The sequence below is a fragment of the Piliocolobus tephrosceles genome, chromosome 9 (genome assembly GCF_002776525.5).
Source record: "Piliocolobus tephrosceles isolate RC106 chromosome 9, ASM277652v3, whole genome shotgun sequence".
NCBI lineage: Eukaryota > Metazoa > Chordata > Mammalia > Primates > Cercopithecidae > Piliocolobus > Piliocolobus tephrosceles.
The window spans coordinates 31,007,979-31,024,264 of record NC_045442.1 but is presented as its reverse complement, the minus strand read 5'-3'; the positions used below and the strand labels follow the sequence as shown (position 1 = coordinate 31,024,264).

At 58.0% G+C, this 16,286-nt stretch overlaps 1 protein-coding gene across 2 annotated transcripts; it reads left to right on the top strand.

Annotated features, from left to right (window-relative positions):
- Positions 1-1,282: 1,282 nt before the first annotated feature.
- On the top strand, positions 1,283-15,236 carry TRIM8 (tripartite motif containing 8). Of its 2 annotated transcripts, XM_023206516.1 has the most exons (7): positions 1,283-2,053; positions 11,568-11,663; positions 11,993-12,226; positions 13,031-13,062; positions 13,195-13,310; positions 13,672-13,845; positions 13,959-15,236. In XM_023206516.1, the coding sequence occupies exons 1-7, from the start codon at positions 1,484-1,486 to the stop codon at positions 14,198-14,200; spliced, it is 1,464 nt and encodes a 487-aa protein (XP_023062284.1). In that variant the 5' UTR covers positions 1,283-1,483; the 3' UTR covers positions 14,201-15,236. The 2 variants fall into 2 exon arrangements, with proteins under 2 accessions (XP_023062284.1, XP_023062283.1); XM_023206515.1 differs by having other exon boundaries at positions 13,672-15,236.
- The last annotated feature ends 1,050 nt before the right edge of the window (positions 15,237-16,286 follow it).

Here is a 16,286-nt window from a genome sequence, read left to right as displayed (position 1 = left end):
CGCGTCGCCTGGGCAGCAGCCGGGGACCGCGGGCGGTCGCCCTTCTGCCGACTTCTTCCAATTCTCATCTTTTTTTTATTTTTTGGACAGGACCGGGGTGGGTGGAGCAGAGGTGGAGAGAAATCGGGACTTCGCGTTTTCTCCCCTCTCTCTCTCCTAATTTGTTGGAGGCCGACAGCCCTCCCCGTGGAAAAAAAAAATCTCACCAAAAAAAAAAGAAAAAGGAGCTAGAGGACGCCGCGGGCCCCTCAGCGAGTGCGCCCAGACCCCGGCCGCCGCCGCGGAGCCCAAGATGGCTGGGCGCTGAGGGAGGTGGCTCGGCCTGGCCCCGCCGCCGCAGGCTGGCTCCGACCGCAGCCCCGAGCCTTCCAGGCCCGAGCAGAGGCCGAGAAGAAAAGAAAGTGGGGGGGAGGGGGCCGGTGGGGGCGAAGGGGGAGGGCCGGGGGAGGGGAGGGGAGGGCCGGGAGCCGAGCCTCCTGTTCATTAGCAGTTGAGAAAAATTCCTTTCTAGTTTGATCAATCCTTGTTTTCCTCAGCAGAGCCCGGGCGCCCGCCCAGCGCGGAGACGGGCGCGCGGGGTCTCTCCGCGGCGGGGGCTCCGGGCCTCGGGGGAGCGCAGAAGTAGCCGCCCGGGGGTCAGGCCGGAGCGCCACCGGGGCTTCTCCCTCCCTCCCTCGCCGGTTGCCTTTTTTTCCACTTCTCTCCCTCCCCCTTCCGTTTCTATTTGTGAAGGGAGGAGGAAGGCAGAGGCGGGCTGGTGTCTCTGGCCGGGGACTGGAATTTCATCTGAATGACTGCCCCTGCGCGCACGCAGCGCCCCGGAGTCGGCCCGCCCGCGCCCGGCAGCCCGCGCCCGGCCAGCCAGCCGGGGGACGCCCGCACCGTGGCCCAGGGACCGCCGGCCCGCCCCTCCCGCCCCTCCCGCCCCGTCCGGATCTAGCAGCCCTCGGCGCGGCCACCCTCGCCTCCTGGCCCCGCGGACCCCAGACCCCGGCCCTCGCGAGGGAGGCGCGGCGCCGACGAGCCAGGCAGGAGCCGCCGCTGCTGCCGCCGCCGGAGGAAGTGTGCTGCTCCCAGGCTCCGTCTACTGCGGGGCGCGCCCCAATGTCAGCCGCGGGGCCGAGCGCAGGCCGCGGGCCGCCACTGCCCTAGCCGCGCCGACGGGGAGGCGGCCTCTTATATGGAATTTGGACTCCGGAGCTCCCCTCCAGGGCTGGAGCCCCGGCCGCGGCCCTGGCGCAGTCCGCCGCCTCCCGCTAGGCGCTCGGGAGGAGGAGGAGACGCAGCCGGCTGCGCGCGCGGCGTGAGGACCGCGGCTCCCTCCTCCGGGGGGCGGGCACGCGGAAGGCGCTGCTGACTGAGCGACCGTCGGGGCCAGCTGGGGCCGGAGCTCGGGGCTCGGTGGGCCTACAGCGGCTCCGGACGGACCCCCGGGGCTGGGGAGTCGGGGAGGCCTGCCCCGGCCCCCCTGCCCGCGGCCGCCATGGCGGAGAATTGGAAGAACTGCTTCGAGGAGGAGCTCATCTGCCCCATCTGCCTGCACGTCTTCGTGGAACCAGTGCAGCTGCCGTGCAAACACAACTTCTGCCGGGGCTGCATCGGCGAGGCGTGGGCTAAGGACAGCGGCCTCGTGCGCTGCCCAGAGTGCAACCAGGCCTACAACCAGAAGCCGGGCCTGGAGAAGAACCTGAAGCTCACCAACATCGTGGAGAAGTTCAACGCCCTGCACGTGGAGAAGCCGCCGGCGGCGCTGCACTGCGTGTTCTGCCGCCGCGGCCCCCCGCTGCCCGCCCAGAAGGTCTGCCTGCGCTGCGAGGCGCCCTGCTGCCAGTCCCACGTGCAGACGCACCTGCAGCAGCCCTCCACCGCCCGCGGGCACCTCCTGGTGGAGGCGGACGACGTGCGGGCCTGGAGCTGCCCGCAGCACAACGCCTACCGCCTCTACCACTGCGAGGCCGAGCAGGTGGCCGTGTGCCAGTACTGCTGCTACTACAGCGGCGCGCATCAGGGACACTCGGTGTGCGACGTGGAGATCCGAAGGAATGAAATCCGGGCAAGTACCCTACACGCGCGCGCGCGCGCGCACACACACAGACACACACAGTCCCTTCCTTCCTCCCTCCCTCCCTCCCTCCCGGGGACCACCCATCCCGACAGGCTGACTCTTGTGACATCAGGCCAGTAACCCCTGGCCAAACTCTTCTCTGAAAGTTTGGGGACAGGGGTCCTGGGTAGAAGGGCCCCGGGTCGCTACTTGGTACATTCTCGCACCTGTGCGCACAGGGTCCGTCTTCTGAGTGCTTTATGGGATTGGGGTGTGGGACCGTCAGGGGTAGAGTCTGGGTGTTGCTTTTCTGTGGTGCGCAGCTCCCTCCCCCAGCCTTGTTGCTGTAGGCCCTACGGGAAGTCACCGAGGCAGTGACCCCGGTCCTGCCTCTCCAGCTGCTGTTTATGTAATGAGTGTCCCGGTGCCGCTGCTGTGGCTGACATGATCCATGATGCTGGCATACCAATGAGGAAGTAAACAAAAGCAGCCATGTTAGTTTTCAGCGCTATTGGAAACACGTTGGGGGGGTGGGGGGAGCCTCCGGAGGGAGAGCAGAACTCCGGCCATCTCTCTGGACAGGGCCTGGGCAGCCAGCGAGGCCCGGACAGCGGCTCCGCTATTTGGATTCCTCCCGAGAGCCGGCTCTCCCTGTGTGAGAATCGCTGCCCTTGCCTGTGTGTCGCACGGGCCGCATGAACAAACCTTCAAGTATGTGTCTTCATCATCCTGGCCCTCTCGCCTAGCCCAACCCTCTCGCTGCCCTCCCACAATTGGGGAGGGGAAGTGGAAGACGGAAAAAGAATCCTGTGGGTTTAAGGTTGAGCCGCCTTGAAATCTGGTTTCAGGCAGCTGGCTCCCCTGGGCTGCCGGCTGGGTGATTACAGAACCGCGTCCCCTCCCATTGTATACACCCTGCGGCCGCGGCCAATGTCAAACCGCCTCCCCGCTCAGGCCTCTGGGCCTAGTTTTGGAGCCCGACTGAGGCAATACTTCCGTCCCCTTCAGTGGAGGGGGCTCCTCCTAGGTCCCTCCCCAGTCCTCTGGCTTTCAGGGTTGAGTCATACCGAAAGGAAGGGGTTGGTCTGACACGAGGAGTCCTCTCTGAAGCCCCACCTTGGGGCCTGGGACCTGGGGCCTGGGGCCTGGGTGTGATATCTGGGGGCTAGGCTGCGCTCTGGTGGGACTGGGAGTGTCTCTGGGTGGGGATCCCTGGAGGTTAGTGGAGGCCAGTGGGGAGGCTGGGTATGAGGAAGCTCTGTTCAGGGCATGATTGGAGATGGGGCTGTTTCCTGTGTGGGGGGACCAGTCAGAATGAGTCACTGTTTAGCAATTAAAAAACATACACATACAACCAACAAAAGGCAGGAGGGCCACCACAGGCTGGGGCAGGGACAGCAAATACGATTTACTGTATAATTAGTTTCCAATCGGATGGACTAGCCCTGGGTTTGTGTGCCAGGATAGGCCTCTGGTTTCTTAAAGGAAGGGTGTCCTCCACCGGCTGTGTCCTCCACCCCAGTTCAGGGCAGGCACAGCCCACACTTTCCCCAGTATTGGGAAGCTGCTGCTATTAATAAAGATGGAAGGGCTGGGGGAGGAGGCCGGGAAAAGTGCAGAGGCAGGAGAAAGGAGGGCTGTCCAGTTCTGTCCTGGGATTGGCAGTGGAAAATGAGAGGAGGGGAAAGGAGATGTGGCTGAAAGGAACAGGGGAGGGGCAGTAACCTGGGCGATGTGCAGATGCCTGCTCACACCCACAGTGCTGCTGTAGCTGGTCTGAGTGCTAGGGATGTCTTTAATTGGGATGGGGGAGAAAACATAATTATACCTGACTTGGTGTAGGAGGATAGCTTTAGGTGTCTGTGTTTTTGAGTGTCTTTGAGACTGTGTGCTTCGCCCTCCAATGCACCTGTCTCCCATCTCTACAGTTTGGGGCGCAGGCAGGGGTGGGTGGGTGGCATGTGTGTGCAGAGTATTCCCTGGGGTGCCCCCCAGTAGGCCCCTCATCTCCAGACTCGTGGATTGGATGGAAGCAGGCACTGAACTTTGTCCACAACTCCGCAGGGTGTGCGTACGTGCGTGTGCGTGCGCGTGCTTTCTTGTGCCTGGTGTGGGCAGGCTCAGAAGTAGTGGGTTGCATCAGGGCCAGATGTGCAATTCTGTACCGTTCAGCAGCTGTGCCCTGCAGTGGCAGCCTGAGCCCCATCCTTCTCCAGGTTCCTCCTCCGGAGGCCCCTGATTCTTTCTGGTGCCCCAGGCCACTGGGGTTGGAAACCCTTCAGTAGCCCAGTGTCACTCAAGTGTGAGTTTGACTTATTGAATGTGGAGGAATAGGGGCCCTGCCTGCCCTCCCAGGAGGGAGAGGAGGGGGTGAGCCATAGGAACCTGAATGGAAGAACCCTCTGCACTGTCTGTAGGCCAAACAGGGGCAGTGGGTGGAGCTCTTTTCCTTGGCCCCTTTTCGCTTGCTGGAGGGAGTCTGCCTTAAAGGGCCTTTGCTGGTATTGTGGGCGAGGGCCACAGAATTCCCCAGGATACAGCAACAGAAGCACAGAGACCTGGCATTTGCGTTAAAATCTAGGCTCTGCTTCTTGTGCATCCTTTTCTGCCCTCCCAGGGGGATTGCTGACATGCCTGTCAATTGGCTAGAAATAGGAAACCCAGATTAATCCCTCCCTGGTGGCCTCACCATCACATACTCACAGCATCCACAGGTGTACATGGGCCATGCCTTAGAGCAGGGACCCAGCAGGAGGGCGAGCAGGGCCTCCATCCATCCTGGGGGGCTACAAGGGGGACTCTCAGAATCAGGCCCAAGCAGGTTGTTGCCCTAATCTTCCCTTGGGAAGCCAGTGTGTCGGCCACATTGCCTTGAGTCCTGAATACTCACTGGATGGTCCCGAGACCATTCTCTAGGATGTGCCTAGATCCTAAATGTGCTCTCCCATGAGGTTGTGGGGAAGCTAAGGGCCCAAGATTTGGACATCCAGGTGGGCTCAGGCCTGGCAGTCCTGAGTGATCAGACCCCTCCTGGCCCCCAGGTTCAGGAGTTCATCTAAAGCAATGAGGGACTGGTGGGAGCTGGGGAGGGTGTCCTTATCTCATGACCCCCCACGACATGGAAAGAAGACCCAAGTGCAGGCCCGGTTGCATGTGTGAGGGGCCTGCAGGTATGTGGTGCGTGTGTGTCTATGCAGGTATATCTGCTTGAGTCTTGTGCAGTTACAGTTGTGTTTCTGCATCATCCCTGGCGTCCCACAGCAAGGCTGAACATGTTGCTAGGACTCTGTTCCTTGCATTCTCAGAGGTTCAGAGTCAAGAAGAGGTATTCTCTGGGGGAGGAGATCCCACTGCTTGGGCCAGTGTGGGATCTGCCCCTGCTTGGAGTGAGGAGATCCTGTGCACATTGCCGGTGGCTGGAGGGGTCACCCTGAGACCCCGGAGGGAATCCTGGGTTTCCTCTCCATTTGTCTGTCTCTGAGTGCGCAGTGAGAGTGAATGCTGGCTCTACTGGGGCTGGTGCTGAGGCTGGGGCTGCAGCCTGACTCCAGCAGTGCAGACCTCTCTGCTCCATCTCCCCACAGCAGACCATACTCCTGCAGGAGTGTGTGTGTTTGTGTGCATGCACGTGTGTGTGTGGTGTGAGGATCATGTGGCCCCTTCTCTGGCCACCCCGAGTCTTCGTGGAAGGAGGCCCTGGCTTGGCCTTCCTCCGTTGCCCCTGAAACGGAGCCTCAGGCAGAGGCCCAGCTGCCCACCCCCATCCCAGGATCCTGCTGACACGGCCGGGCACCTGTCATGCACACAATATTGATTACTCTGACTCCTGCAGCCCTGGGTGGCCGCACGTCCGTGTCTGTCTGCAGGTGTGTGTGTGTGCATGTGTAGCCAGCATATCTGGGTCGTGTATCTTGGATGTGACTGATTTTTTTTGCATCTCGCATGGGTGTCTCTGAGAAGGCGCAGCGTGCCTGACTTCAGTCCCTAGTTGCGCGGCCGTGTCTGCCTACCAGGCCTGCTGAGTGCCTGTGAGTTGAAGTTGAGTGTGCCTTCCTGACAGTTGGCAGCACTACTGTGCTGCTGTGTGAGTGCCTGCTCAGGTGATCCTTGCTTGGTGGCTGTGAGTTTGTCAGGGGTCCTGGGACATCCCCCTGTGGTGGGGGTGTCGGGGAAAGGAGGGAAAGATGGGCTTCCCCTTGGAGTGAGCCTGTGGCGGGTATTGGAGGTAGGAGCCGAATGGGTCCTGTGCTATTGTATTGGGCACAGTCTGGCAAGGCGGAGCAAGCCCGGCTTGGGCCCCTGCCCCGGGCAGAGCAGGCTGGCCTGGCTGGCCTCCTCCCTGGCTCTGGGAAAGCCTTCCTTCCCGGCTGGCCTGGCATTCAAAGCCAGACAAAGGGGGGCTTTCTCTCTCGCCTCTTTGTTCTGCTGCCCCAGAGTGCTGCTCTCTGCATGGCAAAAGCTAATTCCACTCTGCAGCTGGGAAGCCCTCTCTGGGGTCTGCCGGGCTCGCATCTGAGGTGCTCCCTCTCTCCTTGCCCTGGCGCCTGTCCTGGAGCTCCTTCCCTCTGTGGCCTGTGGTTTCCCCAGCCTGGGGTTCACATGATAGCCCAAGGCAGAGGCTTGAGGCATGGAAAGGGGGTTTAGGGCAGGCAGAAGCTTTTCTGAGGAAAGGGGAGAGTGCTATGGGCCCAGAGACCCAGGGAGAGATGGGGACAGGGACCACGGGGAGGAGTAGGGGAGGGTTAGGATGGGGTGGCTCTGAGGAGGGGGCTGGAGCCAGAGCTGGAGCTGGCCGGAGAGTCACCGGGCAGGGACCTGAGCAGGAAGAGGCTGCCCAGCCCCCTCTTCTTGCCCCTCCCTGCTCTGCCTCTCCCACTACCACAGGGGCTTCTGGAGCCAGCGCTGGTCTTGTCTGAAAACCTAGAGACTGCCTCTTTCCCAGTCCCTGGGGCCCTGTTTCCTCCTGACCTTGTTTCTCTTCAAGGTTGACTTGAGGGTTTTATTATTATTATTTATTAACTTTTATACAGCCCAGAGTCCCCAAGCCTCTCCCGTCTGCCCAATCTAGTCTGGCATCAAAAATGGCAGCTGGCGTGGCCAGTCATGCTCCAGAGGGACATGAGGCTTTCCTGGGGCAGGACTGTAGGGACTCAGGGTTCCCTGCTCCAGGCCGGGAGGGGAGTCAGAGGGAGCAATGGTAAAGCTGAGGAATGGTGGCCCAGGGGGTGGAGGGTGGGAATGGTGGCTCCTGATTCTTCATGCTTTTGTCCTCACAGGCTCCGGGCAGATCACCGAAGGCCTGAGGCCCGATAGGCAGGGCTGGGGGTGTGAAGGTCCTCCCTGGGCCCCACCTAGTCCCTGTCTCCCTGGAGGCCTGGGGCCTCCAGAGCTTCTAGCCCAGGCCGCGTTCCACTCTGCTCTGCTCTGTTCCTGCATGCTCCAGTGTGCGCAGTCCAGGCCACGCACCCTGGGGGGTAGGGGGTGGGGGGGTGGGGGGGGCGGTGGCCTGTGTAAGGTGCCCCCAGCCCCATCTGCCTGCGCGGAGAGTACTTGCTCTGAACTGAGCTGGGAAATCCGGTCCGATCTCAGCTATGGGTTTTTCTCAGGTGGGAAATGGGGCCTTGGCTCTTAGCCATTTCCTGGGGAGGCAGGTGGGGGTTGGGATGGAAAGGAGGCTGCTGGTGGTGGAGGGTCCGGGTCTTGCTTCCTCTGCTCCCTGTCTTCCAGCATCTTCCAGTGTCCTGGCAACCTGATTTGCTCATTTGGTGAACTGGGGTGGGGTCGTGAAGGGGACAGCAGGCGGGTATTTCCCATCTTCCTTCCAATTTCCCAGGCTTGAGGCGGCAGCAGCTCCCACGGTTCTCCAAGGCGCTGTCTGTAGCAGGAACTGGCCCCGAGGGAGAGCAGGCCAGGCCAGTGCAACCCCCCAACTCCTCCCTGACTGGCACCCCCTGGCCAGCCTCCTTCCCCTTCCTGCTCTCACTCCAACCCCTGCAGCAGAGACAGGAGCCCAGTGGCCTCTGCAGCAGGAGGGGGAAATGAAACCCTCCCACCTGCTAGGGACTGTGGCCATCCATGCCTCTGTGTGGCCTGGGCTGGTGTCCCACCCAGAGTGCCTGGGACAGAGAAGCTTGGGAAGACTCTGCTGGCTCCCAGGGTAGAAGTGCTGCCAGGGAAAACTGAGGAAAGCCTGGAAGAAGAGGGAAGGGGCTGAGCCCCACCCCCCCAGGACTGGATAGGAAGGCCATCCCTCTGCTGTGCCCTGAGGGGTCACTCCCTGGGCATCGGCAAGGGATGGGGCAAAGGGGCACCCACCAGCCTGCGGGGTGGTTGTGGACAGCTCTGTTCCTGTCCTTAAGCTGCGCTGGGACCTTGGAGCTGCCTCTTTCCTACCCTTCCCCTGGGACTCACTTGGGTCTGCCCTGAACCAGCTCCTGGTGGGTTTGGTCGTGGAGAAGCAGCCATTCAGGAAGCCCGTGGTGAGAGATGTGTGGAGCCAGCAGGGCCTTTCAGATGTCCTGAGCACTGGATGGAGGGAGTGACCTGAACTCTGAGGAGTACCTGAGGGGGACCTTGACCTCCTGAGGGTAGGCATGGGGCAGCCAGCAGGCAAGAATTTGAGGGCCAATTGTTCCAGGGGAGGTCAGCAGGCCTGATGTTCCTGGAGTGTCCTGGCCTCCTCACCATCGTGCCAGGCCTCTCGCCATTGTCTGGGGTCTCCAAGGAGGTCCAACCTTCCCTGTGAGTGGGGGTTGGGTCAAGTGCGTTTGCACCTGTGGCTGTGCCCGCCAGCATACCTGAGGCGGGCTCGGGGCCCAGGTGGCAAGGTATTCTTATGTGCATGTGCAGCTTTGTACCGGGCACCCCTGCGCCTGCCCGCCCATGCTGTGTGTGCTGTCGGGCTCTGACCCCTTGGGCTGGCAGCAGATTCCTGTGCCTCTTGGTGTTTCTGGGGGCAGAGCAAGGTCTCCCAGGTCTGGTTCTTTTGGAAGTCCTGTCCTGGGTCACTGAAAGGTTAAGTTGTGTGTGGGCCCCTTGCACCCAGCTTATGAGGTGAAAGCCTCACCCTCACACTTCCTCCTGCCCCCAGGGTTCTGGTTATTTCCAGAGTAGCCTCCAACACAAAATGGGGTCTGGCTGAAGTCTCTGGTGGGCCTTGGTTTGCCCCTACATAAAATGGGCTGGTGGGATGAGGAAGGGATTGATGGCAGCTTGTCTTCGGGGGGCCAGCTGGGTGTGACTGGGGTGGGAGTCATGACGTTGAACTGGAGGGCTGCTCTGAGGCCCCCACAGAGGAAGAAGAGAACCACTCCTTGCGGCATGACAGTTACTGTGAATGTCTGTGGTTACACAGAGCTGCTTTGCGAATTTTATTTTGTATGTGGAACCCGCGGGCTTATTGAGTGAATTTGTTATGCATCTCAAGCTGCCCAGGCCTTTGTGTGGCCGGTCTCTGAAGGGAAGTGGAGAAAGACAGCAGCAAATCCCCGTTCTTAAGGGGCCCTGTCTTGTAGGGAGATGAGACCATGGTTTGTGAGGCAATTAGAAGACTCCAGAATAGTGCTAATAGAACTTCTGCATGATGGTAACATTTTGTAACTTTAATATCTGACACTAGTGATACGTAGGTACTGGGCACTTGAAATGGGGCTGGTGCATAAGGAACTGATATTTAACTTTTGTTTTTTTTTTTTTTTTGAGACAGACTTTCACTCTTGTTGCCCAGGCTGGAGTGCAATGGCGTGATCTTGGCTCACTGCAACCTTCGCCTCTCGGGTTCTTCTGCCTCAGCCTCCTGAGTAGTTGGGATTACAGGCATGCACCACCTCGCCCAGCTGATTTTGTATTTTTAGTAGATACTGGGTTTCTCCCTGTTAGTCAAGCTGGTCTCGAACTCCTGACCTCAGGTGATCCGCCCGCCTCAGCCTCCCAAAGTGCTGGGATTATAGGCATGAGCCACAGTGCCCGACCTTATTTTTTATTTTTTGTTAACTTGGATTTAAATAGCTACATATGACTAGTGGCTACCATATTAGACAGCACAACTTGAGAGGGAGGGCAGAATGGGACAGCCCCACCCCGTAGCCAGGACAGGGAGGGACCTGCACAGCCTCAGAGCGGGGGTCATGGAAAGTTTCCTAGAGGAGTAGGGACTTAAGTTGGGCCTTGAAGGATAGACAAGGGAGGGAGGAGGCACTGTGGGCTGCAGAAGAATGTACCTAGAGCTGCAGGGAGTTTCCATGTGCGGAGTGTTGGGGACAGGATACCAGCCCAGCCGGCTGGAAGAGTCAGGATGTAAAAGAGTCTTCATTGCCATGCTAAAGTAGTTGATAGCAGGGAGTCACAGAGAGTTTTTGAGCCGGGGAGAGAGCCTGTCTGAAGAGGCATATCTGGTGAGAGGAGGGCAGGAGAGATGAAGTGGCTGGCAGGGAAGGGGTTGTGGGGACAGGAGATTATGAGCTGAGAAGGGCAGCTTGGTCCAGCACCTTCCAGCAGCCTGGCCTCAGGTCTTAGGAGACCCCAAATCTCCTTTCTGCCTGGATCCCACTGAGGAGCTGAGGGAGCTAGCCAGGACTCCAGAGTCCTAGCTCTTGGTCTTAAGAACAAGGGAGGGGGTGGCAGGCTTGATGCCCCCTAATGTGAGGCGAGTATAAAGTGAGATCTTTGGACTGGGACAGAGGCTCATGTGGCTTTGGAAGGGAATTTGACCCCCTGCATCTTAGGGTACTTATCTCTTAGATGACGCTCCCCAGGGAGAGGCAGCACAGACTGGGTAAGAGTGGACCCTGCTGCCAGATCACCTGGGTTCTTGTCCAAGCTCTGCTATTTACAAGCTGCATGACTATGGACAAATTACTTAACCTCTCTAGGCCTCAGTTTCCTCTTCTGTGAAATGAGAATAATGATAGTACTTATCATTATGACATTACTGGAATGATTAGATAAATCTGTACAGGAAAAGTGCTTAGAACAGACGTTGGTGTAGCCCTGCCTCAGAAAGCTCAGGGTTTAACTATGCATGGGGGCTGGGCGTGGTGGCTCACACCCATAATCCCTGCACTTTGGGAGGCCAAGGCGGGCAGATCATTTGAGGTCATTAGTTTGAGACGAGCCTGGCCAACATGGTGAAACCCCGTCTCTACTAAAACTACAAAAAAATTAGGTGGGTGTTGTGGAGCATGCCTGTAATCCCAGCTACTCGGGAGGCTAAGGCAGGAGAATCACTTGAACCCGGGAGGCATATGTTATAGTGAGCCGAGATTGCACCACTGCACTCCAGCCTGGGCAACAGAATGAGACTCCATCTAAAAAAATAATAAATAAATAAATATGCATGGGAAGCTATTCTGGGGAGAGCTGGTAATAGGCCCCTGGGATTGGAGGGGCCCAGAGGGGCTGGGTGGCAGAGGCTTGGTGCCGTCGGGTCAAAGGATCCATAGGATGCATGTGTTGTGCAGAGGGAAGCATGGGTCAGGGTTGGAGCCGCAGCCCCTCTGACACCCCCATCCAACTGTCCCTGCAGAAGATGCTCATGAAGCAGCAGGACCGGCTGGAGGAGCGAGAGCAGGACATTGAGGACCAGCTGTACAAACTCGAGTCAGACAAGCGCCTGGTGGAGGTAGCTAAGCCCAAGGCCATGCTGAGGGATGGGGGTGGCTTGAGTGCAGGGCTTTGGGTGAGTTCCTTACTAAGGATTGATTGTGTGGCTCTACGCCAGAACCACTCCATCAGTCATTCAGTGAACTGTCCGTGGATACCCACTGGTGCCAAGGGATGCTGGCCCAGAGCCCTGTGCTACCAGTGGGGAACTGGCAGGTCAGACCTTGCCCCTGGGAGCCTGGGGCAGCCTGGTAACTTGGGGTTCTAGGATGTGAGATGGGTAAGAGGGGGAAACCAAAGGTCTCCAGTGCTCACCTGCCTGCCCACTCCTACCCCCTGTACTCACAGGAGAAAGTGAGCCAACTGAAGGAGGAAGTTCGGCTGCAGTACGAGAAACTGCACCAACTGCTGGACGAGGATCTGCGGCAGACAGTGGAGGTCCTGGACAAGGCCCAGGCAAAGTTCTGCAGTGAGAACGCAGCGCAGGCGCTGCACCTCGGGGAGCGCATGCAGGAGGCCAAGAAGCTACTGGGCTCCCTGCAGCTGCTCTTTGATAAGACGGAGGATGTCAGCTTCATGAAGGTGAGCTGGGCCCAGGACCAGGCTGTGGGCACCCAGAGGGCCATTTCCAAATTGGGATCTGCAGTTTCCCCGACCTGTAGCTCACATGCCCTTGCCTTTGGAGCCAGCGTGCATGGGTTCAAATCCACCTGCCTGTTCTTTCTAGCACTGTGACCTTGGGCAAGTCATAGGTACATCCCAGACCTTGTTCCCTCACCTGCAAAGTAGTGTTGATGATACAGGGCTACTATTCTTTATCCACAATTCCATATTTATAAACATCTCTGAAAACTAACAGAAACAAGTGTTGGCATCTGATTTAACAGCAAAAATTGACCTGAACTGATGTTAGGCAATTTGTGGTCTTTATCTCACTTGGTATGAAAATTCAAACATTTTGCTGCAGAAATGTTGATGTATTAGATTGTTGTGTCTTGCTGGGGATGATATGTAATACATGATACAGGCACTGTATATTCCTTCTAAAATCAAAAAAATTTCCAAATTCCAAAACACATCTGGCCCCAAAGACTTGAGCTAAAACAGTGTGGGCCTGCAGAGCCCTTCTTCTTGGGTAGCTATCTGGATGAAGTTATAGATGCACAGAAAGCACTTACAATGCCTGGGTCACGTGGCAAGAGCTCAGTAAATGTTAGCTCTTCTTCTGCAAATGGCCACCCCAACCCCTGCCACTTTCTGTCCAGAATGAGAGGATCCACCTGGCCTGGGGGAGACTCTCGGGGGGCAGCTTTTGTCTTCCCCTCTCCCCAGGCTCTCCCTGGGCTGCCTTTTACACTGACTTGACCCTTTTCTTTCCCCCAACAGAACACCAAGTCTGTGAAAATCCTGATGGACAGGTGAGCTGATGGCCCCAGCCCTCCCGGGGGCACATCCTAGGGAGGGCAGGGGGACCAGGCCCATGGCGGGGAGGTAGGGCGGGCTCACCGGTGATGCCTCCTCACAGCAGATGCCCCGTCCACTGCCCCCAGGACCCAGACCTGCACAGGCAGCAGCCTTTCCCCCCCTAAGATCGGCCACCTGAACTCCAAGCTCTTCCTGAACGAGGTGGCCAAGAAGGAGAAGCAGCTGCGGAAAATGCTAGAAGGTGAGGGTGGGGTGTTCCGCCGAAGGGAGACAGGGCCCTTTGGGGAGGGGTTCAGCGCCAGAGCCTTCCCTCCAAGAGGCAGTGTGGCCCAGTCTGGGAGACCTGTCCTCATATCCTGGCTTTGCCACTTGCAGCTGTGGGACAGTGCATAAGCAACATGACCTCCCCAGCCTCCATTTGTTCAACTTAAAGTGGGGATATAAGTCTTCTCTACCTCCTAATTGCAGAGGAGCAAGCATCGCCTGAGATGTAACATTCTTGAGCCTCTAAGTGTCAATGGTTCCCAGGTCCAACCCAGGGAGAGGAGGCCTAGGTTGTTTGGGGCGGGAGCTTTGGCGACTTTTGCCCCAACTCTCCACAGGCCCCTTCAGCACGCCGGTGCCCTTCCTGCAGAGTGTCCCCCTGTACCCTTGTGGCATGAGCAGCTCTGGGGCGGAAAAGCGCAAGCACTCAACGGCCTTCCCAGAGGCCAGTTTCCTAGAGACGTCGTCGGGCCCTGTGGGCGGCCAGTACGGGGCGGCGGGCACAGCCAGCGGTGAGGGCCAGTCTGGGCAGCCCCTGGGGCCCTGCAGCTCCACGCAGCACTTGGTGGCCCTGCCGGGCGGCGCCCAACCAGTGCACTCAAGCCCCGTGTTCCCCCCATCGCAGTATCCCAATGGCTCCGCCGCCCAGCAGCCCATGCTCCCCCAGTATGGCGGTCGCAAGATTCTCGTCTGTTCTGTGGACAACTGTTACTGTTCTTCCGTGGCCAACCATGGCGGCCACCAGCCCTACCCCCGCTCCGGCCACTTTCCCTGGACAGTGCCCTCACAGGAGTACTCACACCCGCTCCCGCCCACACCCTCCGTCCCCCAGTCCCTTCCCAGCCTGGCGGTCAGAGACTGGCTTGACGCCTCCCAGCAGCCCGGCCACCAGGATTTCTACAGGGTGTATGGGCAGCCGTCCACCAAACACTACGTGACGAGCTAACGCCACGCAGGCGGCGGGGCGCTGGGGAATCTTCTCCCCAGCCCCCGGGCTCGGGAGTTATGCATCCAGAGACCTGCCCTTCTACCTTCCTCGCCTCCCCTCTTCCTCATTCCATTGCCCCAGGTCTTTTCCTTTTGGATTTGGTTTTGGTTTTGGCTTTGTTTCTGATTTTTTTTTTATTATGAATCTCCTGGACGCAGAGGTGACAGTGGGAGCTGGCCTGGGCTGGGACCGCAGGTGGCCCTGGAGATGGGAAAGTGTCTGTGTCAAGGCGCTGAGCTCTCTTCTGTCTCTCCTTTTTTTCCTCTACTCCTTCCCCTTCACACCCCCGTGGCTGGAAGGAGCCTTAGCTTCCCTGAAAGTTTGGGGGTCCCACCCTTCTTACTCTGCCCGGGAGGAACGCCCACGTTTGTTTCTCCTCTTGTTTTCCTTTCGGGCAGTTTGATGACTGATGGAGTAAGGAATGACCTTTAGATTGTGGGACTTTTGTTTTTGTTTTTTATTTTTTTAAACCAAGAATGATTTCTCCTGCTTCCTGCTCCTCACCATCTTCCCAGACGGAGTTCAAAGGCCACTTCTCAAGCAGCTTTTGGCACCTTCAGCCTCAGAGTGGAATCTTTTAAAGACAGGAACCCTATGTCCAGGAAAGGGGAAAAGGAACTTTGCCAATGATAGTGACCACATTAAAAGCAAATAATAATAATATTAATAATAATAAAGAGAAATAAAAGAAATAATAAAATAAAAAAAATAGCACAGCCCTTGTTGAGGTCACCAGGGAGGAGGGGCTGCCTGGAGTTGGGTCCTTGCCTGGATTTTGACACAGCAACTTCCTGTAGTGAGCACTTTGTATGAATCGTGGACTTCCTGTTCTCAAGGCGCAGGTATTTATTCTGTAATCTGTCTAGAGCACACACCAAAATCCAACCTTCTAATAAACATGATGGCGCAGTCCCACTCCCTGCCTCGCCTGTTCCCCTGTCCCCCCCCGCCAGGCCTGGGATCAGTGTGGGGAGGGGCCCCTGCCCTCCTTGCCTTGATTTTGCCCCCCGGGTCCAGCTGGTTCCAGGCCTGTGAATGTCAGTTCGTCAGACACTGACTCCGTCTGCTCTTGGCCTTGGGTTCATTTGACAAATATTTGCCCACGGCTTCCCAGGCCCAGCCCCATGCCACCTGGGCCCTGGCATCTCTTTGAGGTTCTGCCAATGTGCTCTTAGCTGAGGACAAAAGAGAAACACCTTTCTATGGGTCTTGCAAACTTTACCTCCTTCAGGCCACAAATATTTGAGTGCACACTATGTGCCAGGCACTGTGCAGAGCTGCGAGCATAGAGACAGAATGTAATCTAGCTAGGCCATGGGCCCCATAGGGAGAGGGGACCACTCGGGTGTAAGCTTCCTTTGGACTTGGGGCTTTGGCCTTGGGAGGGGTGGAGGTGAGGTGGCAAGATGAAAAAGACATCTTGTCTCCATCCACTTCGGCAGAGCTTCTCCAAGTCTCAAGCATGTCTTGGGAGCTTGTTAAAAGGGCTGATTTCTTGCTATGGCTCACGCCTGTAATCCTGACACTTTGGGAGGCCAAGGCAGGCAAATTGCTTGAACTTAGGGGTTTGAGACCAGCCTGGGCAACATGTCAAAATCCTGTTTCTACAAAAAATACAAAAATTAGTTGGGCTTGGTGGCGCGCACCACACCTGTGGTCCCAGCTACTCTGGGACTGAGGTGGGAGAACTGCTTGAGCCTGGGAGGCAGAGGTTGCAGCAGGCCTAGATCAAGTCACTGCACTCCAGCCTGCGCAACAGAGCAACAGAGTGAGACCCTGTCTCAAAAAAAAAAAAAAAAATGGAGAGAGGGGTGGGGGGGCTGATTCCCAAGGCCCAGCTTAGACTCATTGGGAATCTCTGAGAGCCGAGGAATTTGCATTTTTAATTCTATTCTGACACATCCTGGGGTTGGAGAAGTGCTGCCATCGGGGTGGCCAGGGTCCTCCCTGCTGCTTGTCACAGAG